The sequence below is a fragment of the Bos indicus x Bos taurus genome, chromosome 8, assembly GCF_003369695.1.
Source record: "Bos indicus x Bos taurus breed Angus x Brahman F1 hybrid chromosome 8, Bos_hybrid_MaternalHap_v2.0, whole genome shotgun sequence".
Taxonomy (NCBI): Eukaryota; Metazoa; Chordata; class Mammalia; order Artiodactyla; family Bovidae; genus Bos; species Bos indicus x Bos taurus.
The window spans coordinates 100981712-100999739 of NC_040083.1; the positions used below are offsets into that span (position 1 = coordinate 100981712).

At 41.2% G+C, this 18028-nt stretch overlaps 1 protein-coding gene and 1 pseudogene across 2 annotated transcripts in view; both read right to left on the reverse strand.

The window, feature by feature from the left end:
* The window catches only part of PTGR1 (prostaglandin reductase 1), a 31669-nt gene that overhangs the window by 5439 nt on the left and 8202 nt on the right, over positions 1-18028 (reverse strand). Inside the window, exons 3-8 of the mRNA XM_027550505.1 lie at positions 16532-16577; positions 15563-15619; positions 13035-13202; positions 8601-8718; positions 4889-5044; positions 1068-1176 (exon numbers count right to left, since the gene is read on the reverse strand). Of these exons, the coding sequence (XP_027406306.1) occupies positions 1068-1176; positions 4889-5044; positions 8601-8718; positions 13035-13202; positions 15563-15619; positions 16532-16577 (654 nt within the window). The remainder of the gene's footprint in view (positions 1-1067; positions 1177-4888; positions 5045-8600; positions 8719-13034; positions 13203-15562; positions 15620-16531; positions 16578-18028) is intronic.
* Positions 5896-6825, reverse strand: LOC113897656 (annotated as a pseudogene). Its single transcript, XR_003512388.1, has one exon. The product of XR_003512388.1 is annotated as a 60S ribosomal protein L6 pseudogene (transcript).

Here is an 18028-nt window from a genome sequence, read left to right on the forward strand (position 1 = left end):
TTATGGTTGTTAGGATCCTGATGGTGATCTGGATGATTCCTTTTTGTTTTTTTCCCTCCTCTTTTTTTTTTTTTTTTTTTTGACCACAGGTAAATCTGTAATCTCTTCAACAGCACAGAATCCTTGTAGCAGAAAGGGGTTCTGTATGAAGTGTTCAGAAGATCAGCCTTTGTTTTGAGTCTATCACTAATGCTTCCCTTGTGGCTCAGCTGGTAAAGAATCCACCTGCACTTCGGGAGACCTGGATTTGATCCCTGGGTTGGGAAGATCCCCTGGAGAAGGGAACAGGTACCCACTCCAGTATTCTGGCCTGGAGAATTCCATGGACTCTGTAGTCCATGGGGTCACAAAGAGTCAGATGCAACTAAGTGACTTTCACTTTCTGTCACTAATAGGAAAGAGTCTCTGGTCCTTTGGCCCATTCATCTCCCCACCTTCAATAAGAGACCTGGGCCTGGAGGTGGGAGGGGGAGGTCTCAGCATAAGAGTGGAGAAGCAGGAGCGGAGGGCATGGCAGGGCAGAGGAGAAGCAAAACAAGGACATTCTAGGAATGTAGAGAAAGGACACTCCTTTCCCTTTTAGTGGAAATTGTCAGTGTGGTGAGGCCTGGCTGTTCTGCTGTTCCAGGAAGTTCTGCCCACTACAGTCTGAAGGAAATGGCAGCCCGTTTTCCCTGTACCCACATCAAGTGTACCCATCCCCAAACCTCCAGCACATCCCCAGTATCCTGAAGACCTCTAATATTTTACCAGTCAGACCAATGTGTTCTATTTCTAAATGAAATCATGACTTTTTACAGCTTTTTAGAATACAGTAGGTAAAAAACCTAAAACTTAATAACTGTTTCGTCCATATTTTCAGATCTGTTTTTTCTCTATGTCAAAATCCAATATAAGCTGACTTAGCTCAAATATACACAATTACATATTTTTGGTTAATAGCATTTAATCAAGAATATTAGGAAATCTTTTAAAATATTCCAGTAGTCACTGGCCTGTACCATATCTGTGAATCATCTCTTCCTCCCATCTTTCTACACCTCTGATCGTGTGCATGAACTCATTACCTGGGGGAAGTGGGCTGGTTCTGTTGTATACAGAGATGGCCCCACATATAGCAATTCTTCCAAATTTCTTCATCTGGGTGATAGCAACATTGGAAAACTCTCCACCCACCTAGCAGACAGGGAAACAAAAACCAAAACCTTTAAATAAACTCTACCAAATTCAGGGGAATCATTAACTCACAATCATCATTTCACGATACTTGTTTTAGCAGCAATAACACTGATTAAGTTAGTACAGCAGGGCTAAAAACTGAATTTAGAAAAATACATTTTTAGAAACTGGGCATTTTTATTTGACTGTAGGAACATAACTTATATAACTTATACATTTTGCTTTATTATATTTTGGGGTTTTCTGATCAGTTCAATAATCTCATTTCCCTTATCCAGAAGTACGGGAAAATAACTCAGAAGCCATATAAAGAACAAAGTTGGAGGACTCATAATTTCCGATCTCAAAATGTACTGCTGCTGCTGCTGCCACTGCTAAGTCACTTCAGTCGTGTCCGACTCTGTGCAACCCCATAGACAGCAGCCCACCAGGCTCCCCCGTCCCCGGGATTCTCCAGGCAAGAACACTGGAGTGGGTTGCCACTTCCTTCTCCAATGCATGAAAGTGAAAAATCAAAGAAGTCGCTCAGTCGTGTCCGACTCTTAGTGACCCCATGGACTGCAGCCCACCAGGCTCCTCCGTCCATGGGATTTTCCAGGCAAGAGTACTGGAGTGGGGCACCATTGCCTTCTCCAAAAACATACTACAAAGCTATATTAATCGTACTACAAAGCTATATTATTCAAGACAGAGTGAGAACAGAAACAGATCAACAGTACTAAACTGAGAGTGCAAAAGTGAGCCCTCACATTTGTTGTCAATTGATTTCTGAGAAAAGTGCCAAAACAATTCAACACGAGAAAAAACATCTTTTTAACAAATGGTGCAGAACAACTGTAGGCATCTACAAAGAAAAGAATGAAATCGGACTTCTTCCTTACAGGATACACAAAAAGTAACTTAAAATGTGTTATAGACCTAAATGTAACAGCTAAAACGATTAAGCTCTTAGGGAAAAAAACATAGGAGTAAACCCTTTGTGACCTTGGATAAGGCGAAGGCTTCTTAAACATGACACCAAAAGCCCAAGCAACAGAATTGGACTTCATCAAAATTTAATACTTTTGTGCTTTCAGGATACCATCAAGAAAGTAAAAGAAAAAAAAAAAAAAAGGTAAAAGCAACTTACAGAATAAGAGAAAATATTTGCAAACCATATACAGGAGGTATTTTAATTAAAAATATACTAATATATTCCATATTTGAGAATTAGATTACTTGCTAAAATTTATTTATAACTCCAGAATCAATACTCAGAGCTTTCTCTGGTCATTCACAGACATAGTTCCCAGCTAAGGTCAAAAAAGGCCAAGGGTCTGCTTTCTTTTTTCAACTCATGCAGAGATTATCAGAAGATGAAGACAGTAGGGGGCAGTGCCAAGTGGTTCAAGAAGCTCCAGTTCAGGGGCTGGTTGGATGGGGTAGGCATCTCAGCTGTGGGAGGATTAGTTGTGGCAGAGACTCAGACAAGTTACTTAACACTTTTTAACCTCAATTAAAAAAAATAATAATAAAATAGAAGCTATGAGAAGGACTTAAGATCATAATCCATGTAAGATACGTGCATGTATGGGTATGCTTCCAGTTGGATCAATGGTTCAGTGTCTGTAGCAACTTTGTAGAATATAACAACAAGGAATACTGAGCACTGACTATATCTGATAAGGGACTTGTATTCAGAATATATAAAAATCTTTGACAACTCAACAGATAACCCAACTGAAAGTTGGTGAAGGATTTAAGCAAACATTTCTCCAAAGAAGACAAACAAATGGCCACTAAGCACATGAAGACAAATTCAATATGATTACTGACTGCTGCTAAGTTGCTTCAGTTGTGTCCGACTCTGTGTGACCCCATAGACGGCAGCCCACCAGGCCCCGCCGTCCCTGGGATTCTCCAGGCAAGAACACTGGAGTGGGTTGCCATTTCCTTCTCCAATGCATGAAAGTGAAAAGTCAAAGTGAAAAGTGAAAGTGAAGTCGCTCAGTCGTGTCCAACTCTTAGCGACCCCATGGACTACAGCCTACCAGGCTCCTCCGTCCATGGGATTTTCCAGGCAAGAGTACTGGAGTGGGTTGCCATTGCCTTCTCCGTTAGTGACTGAAGAAATGCAAATTAAAACCTCAACGAATTATCACTCCAAATTCACTAGAATAGCCACAATCAAGATGACAGATAATAAACACGGTAAAGATTTGGGAAAATTGAAACCCTCATGATTGCTGGTGAGAATGTAAAATAGTGCAGCCATTTCGCAAAATAGTATGTCAGTTCCTCAGTCACTGCAGATTGTGACTACAGCCATGAAATTAAAAGATGCTCCTTGGAAGAAAAGTTATGATAACCTAGACAGCATATTAAAAAGCAGAGACATTACTTTGCCAACAAAGGTCCATCTAGTCAAAGCTATGGTTTTTCCAGTAGTCATGTGTGGATGTGAGAGTTGGACTATAAAGAAAGCTGAGTGCCAAAGAATTGATGCTTTTGAACTGTGGTGCTGGAGAAGACTCTTGAGAGTCACTTGGACTGCAAGGAGATCCAACCAGTCCATCCTAAAGGAGATCAGTCCTGAATATTCATTGGAAGGACTGATGTTGAAGCTGAAACTCCAATACTTTGGCCACCTGATGCAAAGAACTGACTCGTTGGAAAAGACCCTGATGCTGGGAAAGATTGAAGGCGGGAGAAGGGGACAACAGAGGATGAGATGGTTGGATGGCATCACCTACTCAAAGGACATGAGTTTGAGTAAACTCCAGGAGTTGGTGATGGACAGGGAGGCCTGGTGTGCTGGAGTCCATCAGGTAGCAAAGGGGGTTGGACATGACTGAGCGACTGAACTGAACTGATGGCAGTTCCTCAAAATGTTAAACATGGTGCTACCATATGACCTGACAGTTCTACTTGTAGTCAAGAGAAATGAACATTTATATCCACACAAAAACTGCATATGAATGATCAAAATAGCCTTATACTTAATAGCCAAATGTGAATGACTCATTTGCCGATCAACTGATGGATGACTGATAAAACGTGGTGTGTCCATACAATGGAATATTTTTGGCCATAAAAAGCAAGGAAGCAATACTGAAAATCAACTACATTTCAATGAAAAATGTATAAAAAGGAATGAAATACTGATAAACATGCTACAACATGGGTGGGTTTTGAAAACATGTTACGTGTAAGAAGCCAGTCACCAAAGAGCACTTTAGGGGGAATAACTAATACTGAGCACAGCATTTCTTTTTGGCTTGATGAAAATGTTCTAAAATTGTGCAAAGAGGTGTACAATTCTGTAAACACACTAGAAATGATCAAATCTTATACTTTAAATGGGTAAATTATATCTCAATAAAGCTTTTTAAAATTTTTTTTGTTGTTAAATGCCTTCAAAAATTTTTTTAATTATTTATATATTTGGCTGCACTAGGTCTTAGTTACGGCATATGGGATCTTTAGTGGTGGCATGTGAACTCTTTTTTGTGGGGTCCAGTTCCCTGGCCAGGGATCGAACCCAGGCCCCTGGCACTGGGCGCAGGGAGTCTTTGTCATTGAGCCACCAGGGAAGTCCCAATAAAGCTGTTTTTTTTTTTTTAAAGGGCATATGGGCTTTCCTCATATTTTTAGATGGAAACTCTAGAAGTAGATTTCCTGGTACAGTACTTTGTTCCTAAGTCAGATAGTAAGTCTAATTTGTACTTACATTATCAAAATAACAATCATAACCCTCGGGAGCAGCTACTTTCAGAGCTTCTTCCAAAGACTTCACTGTTTTGTAGTTAAGGGCAACATCAAATCCATGCTTTTTAAGCCAAGCAACTTTTTCATCAGACCCTGCTGTTCCAACAACTTTGCAGCCCTAAATGGGGAGAAAAATGGTAACCATTTATAAACCACAACCAGGGCAAACTATATCCTCCTAGACTGAAATGGCCAGGTTCCCCCAGAACACCCTCCTAGGTGCTGAGTCACATATATAATGGGTCAATAGACCCTAGAGGTTAGATTAGTCCCTAAACCAGCTTATGATACAACCCAAATGTAACTTCAGCTTGCCTCTGCCCACCCAACAGATCCCTCCTACGTTTAGGTGGTTGGCAGCTCTTTTCAACCTGCTGGCTTGACAGCCCACTCATTTGACTCTCCTGTTTCTTCGTGTCGGGGCTTCTCCCTTGCAGTGACTTCCATGCTATCTCTTGGGGCAGTGGCACTTTAGACTGTAATTTTGGCCCAGCCCTGTAACTCTCGTATCATAGAGAGACCTCCAGGTAACTGCCCCATATTCTGTGATTTGGCCCAAAGCATTGGACTAGATACTGCCTAATGATAGAGGAAGCAGAGTGCATTCAGCTTGAGAATAGAGATTATATTGGCACATAGAGAGTAGCTCTTTAGAAAGTTCTATTCTGAATGCATTGTGAAGACCAGAATATCAGCCTCTGTTCACCTTCACCTGGATTGGGTGCATACATGTATATATCTGCACAAACAGCTGCCATATAGTTTTTCCACTCATTCCTGATTCAAGAAGAAATGATTTTGCACAGTCTATGCTTGGTCCTTGTTCCTTCTAAGCATACACTCTCATGGGATGATCTCATTTACTCTCACCACCTCACTGCCACCTTCCTGCAGATGATTCCCTTGTCTCTTAACTCCAGCCAGGCCTCCACCCTGAGTTCCAAATCAGTATTTCTTTTTTTTTTTTTTAAATGACAAGTTATTTAATTAGGTTCTTTGCAAGAAGTTCAGAACACTACTTTGTGAGGATAAATTCCATTTGTGAGAGCAAACACGGAGCGGAGGTAGCCCTGGAGCTGAGGGACAGCTTTGATTCTTCGCAGAATTTGTGAGTCCACAGCTTTCTGATCGACCTTGCGCTGCTCTGTGATCTCGTATTTCTCTCTCTCTGTGTCGAAGATCTTGCCCTCCTGGTGTCTGGGTTTACGCAGCTTCTTCTTCTTGAAGTAAGTGTCAGTGAGATGTTCTGGGATTTTCACACCACTGATATCGATTTTGGTGGAGGTGGCAATGACAAATTTCTGGTGTGTTCTACGCAGAGGAACTCGATTGAGGGATAGAGGCCCAGTCACAAGTAGCAAGCCACTGCCCAGCTGCTTCAGGAAAACGACCCTCTTGCCTCTGTGGCGCCCAGTGAGGATGATCAGGATGGTCCCAGGAGTGATGCTGGCACGCAGCTTCCTCACATGCTTACTGAAGGGTTTTTTGCCATGACTCAACAGTTTTCGAGGCACATCTTCAGTAGGGTAATACCTAGGCATTTTGCGAAGTTTGACCACTCGGGTACCACCATTCTTGTCTCCACCAACTGGTTTTGTGACAGTAGCAAGAACACGAACCTTCTTTTTCTTTTCGACCTTGGATTTAGCTGCTGAATACTTTCTCTTGTACAAGGCCTTTCTGGAGTACATGGCTGATCGGGAATATCTGCCAATTCCTCTGACCAGGACAGGATTTCGGCTGCAGTGGGGCTTCCCCTTCTTAACTTTCTTCACCTTTTCCACCTTTTTAGCCTTCTTGCCAGCATCAGCCTTCTTGGCTTCAGGTTTTTTCTCCTTAGTATCTGGCTTCTCAGCCTTTTCACCCGCCATCTTGCAAGATGGGAAAGAGCCAAATCAGTATTTCTAAAGACCTCTACTAATCCACACATGGATAGCCTGTGGAGCCTTCAGACACATATCAGTGTGTCTAAAGTGGAATGTATTTTTTTCCTTGCTTTTTACCTGGTGTTCCTCCTCTGTTCTGTATTGTAGTGAGTGATACTCAGTTACCCAGTTAACCAGACCTGAAACACCTGGGTTGTAGGAGATGCTTGCTTTCCGCCCTCTTCTATCCACATCCAATCACCAGGTTTTATTCTTTTTCACCAAATATCCTTAAAAGCTACTTCTGACTTTCTGTCTTCACTGTCAGTCTATCATAATTTTCATCTGGATTATTGTAAGAGCCTCCTAATTTGACTTCTTGTTCCTAGCATCATGTCCCTATGAATTGTTCTCCAAAGGCCAAGGTGATTTCTCTAAAATGAAGGATTAAGCATGTCACTCATCTAAGGATTAAGCACTGACTTCTTAACATGGCAGTCGCTAGTGAAGTTTCTAAAAGAACAGGTTTAAGGACAAGTCCTATCAAACTTTTGAAATAAAAATGCCTTTAAAAAAATTATTTTTTTAGCCATACCATGTGGCATGAGGGCTCATACTTCCCTGACCAGGGACTGAAGCTGTGTCCTCAGCAGAGAAAGCACAGAGTCCTAACCATAAGGCCATCAGGGACCTCCCCCCCCCAAAATCCCCTAACATTTTAATAAAACATTTAAAATTTGAAATTTGGAAATATTACTAATTCATTTTATAAGGCTAGTATAACCCAAAGCTAAACACTGATAGGTTCCAAACTTTAAACCAAACTCACCTATGAATATAGATGCAAAAATTGTATGTATAATGTTATTAGATCAATTCCAAAAGTATAAATTTAACATACACCATAGGTAAATAAAGATTATTCCAGAATGCTATTATGGCTTAAGATTAGGAAACTAACATAATTCTTTAACTGCAAAGTATGATAAAATTCAACATTTATTCTTATTTACTTATTTAAATAAATTCTTCCTGCAACCACTATGATAGCCTCATCTATTTGTATTCCAAGTGCCCATCAGCACTGGATACCAGCCCCAACACTTGGCTGTTGGTTATAGCCCTGTACTCATCTGTATTCTCCCTGACTTTTTCACTAGAAACTAGGCCCTGGAACTAGGTCCTACATCCACCCTCTGGCAAAGGATCAGCCAAACCAGATCACCTTGGAACATTTCTATAAAGTGGTACATCCTGATCACATCTGAGCTGCCTGATGTCTTGTACTCCCACCATCAGATCAGATCTCAAGTACAAACACCTGTCCGTATCAGAGCCAGTGTTTCCAAGGCCTGGGTGCCTCCCATGAGTTAGTTCCCAAGCTAGGGCCCCACTTCTCTGGGCTGAGTGCAATATCCTTTGAAATGGGGCCATAGGGGCAGTGACTCTTGGTTGGCTGATCAAGTCCCTTTTTCAGTTGTTTGAGGCAATCACAAAGAAAGGAGATTAAGCTGTAACAAGAGACATTCAGTAAAAACTAGGAGAATAGTTCACAAACTCGCTACTGTAGCAGAGTCCATTCCTGATGTGATACCTGCAATGTTATCAAATAACAATATTCAGGTCATCATTGCTGCACCATTTTCCCTGTTCCCCCCATTTCTCAGCCATTCCCAATATCCAACTTCTACAAGAGGTCAACTAGACCAAACTCCCAGAGATGAGGCAAGGTCTGCTGTGTCCACTGCTACCTTCCCAGTGCACACTGTGGGTGTCAAGTGAGTGGTTGTTATGGAGGAAGCCACTTACCTTGAGCTTAGCGATCTGCCCCACAATAGAGCCCACTGCTCCTGCTGCCGCACTAACCAGCACTGTTTCTCCACCCTTCACTCCACAGATGTCCAACAGGCCAAAGTAGGCTGTTAGGCTGAGGGAAGAAAAGCAAGACTATGTGGATAAATGTGTTTCTTTCCTCTGTATCTCATTTATTTATACCCTGAAGACCTTCTCAGCAGCCCAATGCCATGGGTCCAGGTAAAAGACAGAAAATATAGGAAATGGATGTTACCAGCTACCAATGGTCCACTTCCTCCTTCCTTACCTCTAGGAGAGGAATAAAGATGATGGAAACTATGGATGGAACAGTGAGGTGGCTCAAAAAGAGCAGTATCTTGTCCATCCCCATGAGAGAGTCAGTTCCTAGGCAGGTTGATAGGGAGTCTAGGGGTCCCCAAAGAGAGAGGGGTCTGGAATTCTCAAGGAGGAAAAAAGGACAAACTTTTTTTCTTTCTCCACATTCCTTAGGATTATATACCAATAATGTATCCTGCCTAAGGACAGTCTTTGGATTCAACCTTCTGTTATTTTAAAATGTTAATTATGGGAGTATACCTGGTCTTTACAAGGATGTATCTTGCCTGAGGACAGTGTTATCTTAAAATGTAAATTATGGGAGTAGGTCGGAGGAGGTCTTTACAACCTCCAGACATTCTTTGGATTATATAACCTCATTGTTAACACTAGCAAGCGGGTACTCTTTCTGCCCCCTTCTGATGCCTATGTCAGAAGCTTTCTCTATCTCCTTTATACTTTAATAAAACTTTACTACACAAAAGCTCTGAGCGATCAAGCCTCGTCTCTGGCCCCGGATTGAATTCTTCTCCTCCGGGGGCCAAGAATCCCGGTATATTCGCGTGATTCAACAACAACCTTTCACCCAGGCCAGGTTTCAAGGGTGAAGGAACCTTAAACCTTAAACCTTAGGGATCCCAGAACAGAAAGCTTATGCCTCATTCCCATGTAAGTCCTAGGGAGATGATGAGCTTCGTGGGGAAAGCCTCCATGTCATCATGGCACCCTAGTCCCAGAGCAGAGATGACTGTATGTGGATGGTTTCTAGGCCTGAGGGGGTCAGGGAGAAACACACTGAGTTTCCCATGCTCTGAAGTGTGAGGAAGAACTCCTACAGTCCCCGCATCTTGTTTGAAGTGAAATGCCAAAGTCAGCTGGCGGGGAAAGAAGTAGTGGGCCTGCAAAGATGCAGCTCAGACGGCACCAGCGGGGACGAGGAGAGGAAACCACCATGCCTCAGTAGGGTCCCAGCTCAGAAGGGATGCGGCTGAGGACTCAGTCGGAAAAGTTACACTTTGAAGTCTCAAAGCATAAGACTTATGACCAGCATAAGACTAAGACAGATCCAGAGCAAGAAGTTGTTCCCCGCCTCTACTAGCACGGGGTTTGTGTTAGCCCTAGGACCTTTGCATCTAACCTAGGGAGAAGACAAAGGAAATTATGAGTATGATCCTGAAACGATGTGAGAAATCATTGGTTTAACTAAGGTTTATTTTACTGTATCAGCTGGAGATAGAAATGAAACACAGGAGTAGAAAATTTTTAAGTTCTATTTTTGTACCCCTGAGTCTGAGCCCACGAAACCTGTTCCATCATGGTGATTGTTGAGCCACTGGCAAAATTTCAGACAGATTCTTAGAAAGTTATTTCTGTGTAAAACAAAGCTACACGCTGGCATAACTTAAGCTTACTCAGCCTCTGATTACATTTGAGGGCCAGATACAGTTGGGCATTGAAGGGAAAGCAAAGAAGGCAGAGAGCACTTTTTCTGAGGACCCAAAAATCTAAAGTCCCCTTGACCCAGTGTTTTTCAAAAGATGGATGGAACAACCATCTGCCTCAGAATCAACTGAAGTTTTATTAAAAATTTAGATGCCCCGTCCCACTGATTTAAAAATACTGGGACGTGGAAATCTGAATTTAATAGGATTCTAGGTAATTCTTATGAATGCAAACAACTGGGAACCACTACCTTAATGGACGCTGATACCAGAGTGTATGGATAAGTTAGCCTAACTCCCAGAAAGAAGCAGAAGGTATATTTCAGATAGGATCATGCCATCCACAACAATCCTTAGGCTCCCTCCTCCAATATCCCTTCTAGATATTTGCAAAATCAGCCTTTAATTAGATATACTGACTTAAGACATACAGGGTCTTTCCCAAACATCATCTTTTAAAAGTAAACTGGAGAACTTCCCTGGTGTGACAGTGAATAAGTATCCCCTGCCAGTGCAAGGGACGTGAGTTCAATGCCTGGTCTGGAAAGATTGCACATGCTGCAGAGAAGTAAGCCCGTGTGCCACAGTTACTGAAGCCCATGCACTCTGGGGCCTATGAGCCTCAACAACTGAAGCTCCTGTGCCTGGAGCCTGTGCTTCACAACAGGAAAAGCCCCTGCAGTGAGAAGCCCATGCACCACAAGGGACAGCAGCCCCCACGTGCAACTGGAGAAAGCCTGAGTGCAGCAACAGAGACCCCACACAACCCCCCAAAAATTAATTACAAAGTAATAAAAGAATAAAAGTAAACTGGAGATAAGATGGAGACGCCAACAATAAAGAAAATTTAAGGTATACTTTGGATGGAGGGTGACTGGATAGAATCAACATGTTGGAGAGAAAAACACTTAAACTCTTTCAGCCAAAGAGGAAGACAGAGGTCCCATTGACAGAAATAATGCAATACTTTGGGAGGATGTGAAATCTTTGGAGACAGCTGAAAGAGACAGACTGGACAGCTGAAAGTCCCTAGGTTTCAAAGTTCAACTTCTTTCATAGATGAGCAGAAGCTCCTGGATTCTGGAAGTGTTGATCCATCCTGTTGATAAGCGGCTCATCTAGGCAAAAATTCTCAAAGAATGGGTGATGTGTTGCTAGGGGAGGCTAGAAATGTGGCTTGTATAACCCCTCCCACCCAGTCTTTGAGAACCACTGTATGAAGTTGATTGGAGTAAAAACGTACTCCTTAGGGACTTGGAACAGGTGAATGAGAAATGTACCCACAAATGAATAAATCATCTTCTGTTTTAGAATTCAAATCTCCTAATATTTTATGAATTACTTTCTCTCCAACTAAGTCATGGGAGACTGACCTTGTGGTTTCCTCATGTCTGCCTTCACCCCTGTGCTCCTACCCCTGGGTCACAATTTAGAGAGAAGGATGGGTGGAATAATACGGTGAGAGGAAGTGCTGTCACTGTAGAGGGCACAGGCCTGCCAGGAAAGATCGAGAAGGGCTGTCATTCTGTTTAGTGCCCACTATTTGTATGTAAGAAGGCATCGCTAAGTCACTTCGGTAGGGTCTGACTCTTTGCAGCCACATGGACTGTAGCCCACCAGACTCCTCAGTCTATGGGCTTCTCCAGGCAAGAATACTGGAGTGGGTTCCCATGCCCTCCTCCAGGGAATCTTCCTGACCCAGGGATCAAACCTGCGTCTCTTAAATCTCCCGCATTGGCAGGCGGGTTCTTTACCACTAGCGCCACCTGGGCGGCCCAAGAAGGCATTAAGGGTCCTCTAATTTCACAATGTTGTCTCCTGATTGTGGGACTTCTGAGGAGTTCAAATTCTGAGTGTTACATGAACTTGAGATGTAAGGGACTGGTTATGCAGGAGGCTGATCATTCATTTCATTCTCTAGAAGTCCTCCAAAAGGTTAAAAAGAAGGAGGGCAGAAGAGTGGGAAGAAGGAAAGAAGGGAGAAAAAGATCACATAACTTAAAGAAACTCTTCAGCCTAGAAAAGTTTTGGGGACTCCGAAAGGAATTCTGTCAACCTTGCTTCTCCAGGGCACGAGAAGAACCTTGAGGTGCAGACAGCAGCTGGGGACTGGAGAGCAGATGCAGGATCAACTGACCAGGAGTCTTCCTGAGCGCCAGGCCAAGAGACACTGGGCTATTTTAAAGCTATCCACCCTGAGTGACTGTACAACTATTGTGATTCATCTCAGTTATTAAATTTCAGATCCCCTGACACCTCTGGAAACTCAGATGTCGAAAGATGGTGAGGAATCAGAGGTGATACAGAAAGGCCAAGGTACATTGAACTTTCTCTCCCTTTTAAGCTCTGAAACAGAGGCAGATGAGTGAGGGGTGAAGGAAGACCTTTCCAGGGACTGAAGGAGCTGGTTTCTTTGTGTCACCACTTGCTGGAGGCTTGAGAGGGACCATGCTGCATGCTGTTCCTCACTGGCACTTCCTCCTTGTACCTGAGCCCTCCTCTCTCCCCTCCAGCCCCTCTTCTTCCCTTCTTAGTCCCATCATCCTCTCTAATCCACTCCTGAGCTTAGAATGCCTCAAGTCTCTTCTTGTTATTCAAGCTCTGGACCAACCATTTTGGAAAACCAAAACGTCAGGGATTCAAACGAGTGAAATATACCCATGAAACTCACCCGGGCATGCCAACCGTTCCCAGAGCCAGAGACAGTGGTAACGTGTCTGGCCACTCTGCAAGCACCTTTTCCAGTTTTTCCCCATTAGAAATGGAATGCGTTGTCCAGCCAGAAGGAGCCAGCACAATAGTTCCTGTTGGGAAGGCTGAATTTTTACTTTCCACAACTCTGAAAGAGAAAGCACATTCAGATGCGTGAGACCCCTTTCCTTTCAAGGGAGTCTGTATGCTGCATGGTTAGTGTCCACAAAGGGCACTGAGTTTCATAGTCCTTGATCAAATAGCCTACCACATCTCTCCATCAGAATAGCCACTGGTCTCTCCTTGAGAAAACAATATGGGCCATCAGAGAGGAATTCTCAACTGGTCCAGCATCTGTCCCTGTCCTCACTCACTCCTCTCTAAGCATGAGAAGTTCATCCTCTGGCTCAAGGTGACCCGGACATCATCTCTTCTCTTCTTCAGAGGCTGCCCTTCATCTCTCAGCCCTTCCTCTCTCTTGAGTCCTCAACATTTCCTCTCTCACTGTCCCTCTCCCTCAGCATGGAAGTATGATCTACTTCACTATTATTCAATCTCATCCTATATGAAGAAAACTTTAGGCCATGAGACAAAAATGGATAAATGAAGAGATATATACCTTGTGCTTGGAGAGAAATATTGTAAATAAGTTTCCCCTAAGTGAATCTATAAAGTCATTAAAATCCCAACAAAAATCCAAATAAGATTTCAATAAATGGTATTATAACTTGCTAGTCATTTGAAGCATAAACACTTTAGTCCTTGCTCCAAAATAAAAATTAAATTTCTAGAAGATAAAATATAACATACTATAAGGAAAAGTGAATAAATATTCTAGCAATTTTGGAGGGGAGAATGCCATTCTAATCATGAAATTTTATCACATAAAAATTTTCAGCTATAATTGGACACAAAAGAAAGATAAACAAAGGCCCAAATGTTGTCAGTACTAATATTTATAACACACAAGAAGTTTTACAGATCATTTTAAAGGATGAAAAGACTTAAAAGAAAAAGGCAAATGACATGAACAGATAATTCACAGAAGAAAACCATTAATTTTCAAAGAGAATGTCAACATCACTAATAATGAAAGAAATGCAAATTAAACTAAGCATCGAATAAGCAAGATCAGTTAACTATCATTTATTCACTTCAAATTGCCAAGAGTGATAATTAGCAATGATCATAGAGTTACCAAGGAAATAAGTTCTTTAAGACACTCTTGGTAGGAATGGATATAATCTTTTTGAAGTGAAATCTGTCGTTATTGCTTCAAATGAAAATGTACATCTTCTTTGACCTAGAATTTACACTTCTGGGGATTCAATATAAAGCAATAGTCATCCAGGTAGGCAAAGAATACAGAGACATACTCAGATCGATGTATGCATATTCCTTGCAGAACTATTTTCAGTAGAAAAAACTGGAAAGAGCTGTTATCAGGAGTAGATAAGTTAAATGTCAGGTATCAATGGAATGGGCTTCTCAAGTGGCTCAGAAGTAAAGAGTCTGCCTGCCAATGCAGGAGATGCAGTTTTGACCCCTGATCTGGGAAGATCCCCTGCAGTAGGAAATGGCAACCCACTCCAGTATTCTTACCTGAGAACCCACAGACAGAAGAACCAGGAGGACTACAATCCATGGGGGTTGCAAAGAGTAGGACTTAGTGACTGAACAACAATAAAAACAATGGAGTAATCTGCAAGCCATTAAGAGGTAAGTGGTATATTTATACACTGTCAACAAAAGATAGCCATGACATATTGAGGAAAAGCAATTTGCTGAAGGGCTTTTAATTCCCTTAAAGATTATAAATATTAGTACATGTACTGAACAATTTTTGAAATAATAATACATTAACGACAGTCATCTCTAAGGTTCAGATGATGGGGGAACTTTTAGTTTCCAATATATAAATTTTTATCTTATTTGAATTTTTATAATAATCAGGAACTGCATGAATACACTTTTTTTTTTAGTACTTAAAAGTAAGGATAGCAAAGCTAAGTTGCAATGATAAGAATTTCACCTTCTTCCCTCCCCATCCCCATTTCACTTTCTTTCTCCAAGAAAGTGAAGTCGCTCAGTTGTGTCTGACTCTTTGTGACCCCATGGACTGTAGCCTCCCAGGGTCCTCTGTCCATGGGATTTTCCAGGCAAGAATACTGGAGTGGGTTGCCATTTCCTTCTCCAGGGGATCTTCCCAACCCAGGGATCGAACCCGGGTCTCCCTCATTGCAGGCAGACGCTTTACCATCTGAGCCACCAGGGAAACCCTCAAAAGTAAGGATAGCAAAGCTAAGTTGCAATGATAAGAAGTTCGCCTTCTTTCCTCCCCATCAGCTAGTCAGGAAAAGGACAGATTTCCCAGGTAATTTCCAAGTTGAACAGTGAGTGACCCACGCAACCTGAAGAGGTTGTAAGAGTGATGGACAGAAACAGGGCCCAGCAGGAGGTGAAGGGGAGACATATTTTCCAAGCAGTGGGACAAAAGGATATCACTACCTGGCCACTTGCTCTCCCATCATCATGTCACCCTCCTTCAAGCTTTTTGCTGTAATTCTGAAACAAAACAAAACCATTCTTAATATATAGGAGCATCTGGGAGGAAATTGTCTTAAGTTTCAAGCCAAATGGAAAACCACTGGGGAAGTGTATATAAAACTGAAACCAGCCACATGAGGGCAGTACCACTAGGTGGAATTGGGGAGGAAAGCTGTAACAGGCAGTTTTGATCTGGTAGTATTTTTCTATGAAATGAACGTGAGAATCTTACCATCACGCTCAATTGTGGCTGAATTTCTACCAATGACTTTGAAAACATAACCCAGGTACCACTGGGCACTTGTTACCCAAAACACTAGACATGCAAAAAGAAATGCTAGTTAACATCTGGAAATACATTTTTCACTTTAGATCTGAATCTCTATCAATCAACTGTGAAAAAAATTTATTTAAAAGAATGATGACTGCATTGTCCACCTAGGCAAAAAGTTATTGACTCAGTGGCCAATGAAAGCTTTTATTCCCTCCCCACCCCGAATTGCTTACTAAGTACACACAGTTCAGTCAGCTGCAGATTACCTAAATTACAAGAATATATGTAAAGGAAAGGCAAGAAAATCTAATTTTAGTCTCAGCCATCTTCCTATACCCAAATCATTTGCCAACAGTGACATGGAAAAACTGGAGTTTGGCTTATTTCTTCTTTTAGTGTTTTGGGAAGCAATTCTGATAAATGATGAGGGGCAAATTGAACACAATAAGATAGGGGATGCTTGTAAAATAAAGGGGCCAGTGTTGTCTACCACCATTCTGCTCAGACTTTTGCCTGAAAAAGATGAGCATCTGTGAATCCCATCACTGACATCATACTGGGAGAAATGAGGAAGTGACAGTGGATTATTCTAAGATTGCCCATGGCAAGGTAGTATCCAATGCACAACATAAGAATTTTCCAGAGGAAAATAATACCTCATGTAAGGATCCACAGTCAAGTACAAAGCTTCCAGCAGGACCTCTGCAAAATAAAGCATTCCACAGGCAATTAGAAACCCTGGCCTTGTGCCTTATCTCTGGCCTTCTCAATGAACAAAGACAGTCTTTCTGCTTCAAGCTTATGCTCTCATCTGTGCTTTCTGGATGTTTTTTTGTTTTAGAATTAATTTTGAACATTTATTCTCATCATTACAGTTGGACATATAAAGAGATCAGACACAAAAGTAAACATTGGGAAGCACACATATATTTCCATTCTGAAAGAAGTCATGTTATAGTTACAGAAAAAAATGCAGCAAATATTAAGGTATTCAAGTAATTTTTTAACAATTCAGATGTGGCATACTTACAACAAAAGTGTAAGTTTTAAAATAATTAAATAATTTTCATAGAATCATAAAAGTACTGAGATAAAGAGACCCTGAAACTCACAAGAACATTTTCCTATGCTATTGAATACAAGGGTAGTTCTATAAAAAGTCCCAAAATAAAGCTAATATTTTTCCACTCTGAAGTATATTAAATTACCATACCAAAATATTAAAATGAACACGCAATATGGAAGCTGTACCAAAGAAAACAGTATTAAAGTCCTGAATATTACCAACTGTCTGCCCAATATGTCTTAGGTGTGTTCATGAAAAATGAGCTTTCTAAAAGAGCTGATGTAATGGATATATCTGCAGAGAAAGAGAATAAATAAAGCTTTTTCATTCTATCATTTTCAAATGTAACTGCAAAAAAGAAAATCTAATATAAGTTTTCAAAGTATTAGCTTATGAATAAAAATGTGGAGTGGTGCATTCTTTATGCATTTGGATTTTTAAACTGATGCTATGATCATTGTAGTAAAATAGATAGTAACATCTAGACCCCAAAACTGTAGTAAGAAATCCACTCCCTCTTTCTCTTTCTCAAACAAGAAGTCATCTTAGAAAATGGAAAGGAGAAACAGTGACATGTGTGAATTCAAAACAACACAGTACTATAATGTGGCAAAAAATCATAAAAACAGCAGCATGTGAAATTCAAGACTATTTTCTTAGAGCAAATGTTTAAGACTGAACCATAAAAACACTACTTGGTCATACTGGTCTATTATTCAACTCCTGAAATAATGACTTTTTAGAGAGGTGCTTATATTTATGATATCCCCATGATTAAATGTATACTCAAATTTGTGTTTTAAAACATATATTGAGGGGCTTCCATGGCAGTCTAGTTAAGACTTAACCTTCCAATGCAGGGGGCTAAGATCCCATATGCTTTGGGGCCAAAACCAAAACATAAAACAGAGGCAATAATGTAACAAATTCAATAAAACACTTTAAAATTGGTCCACATTAAACAAATCTTTAAAAAAGACACATTTAAAATATAAATATTACACAGATAGTAGAATAACAGTATTCCAGTATCTCTAACACAAAATGGCATGTTATTTAGCACATTAACCTATGCTACTGAAAATTA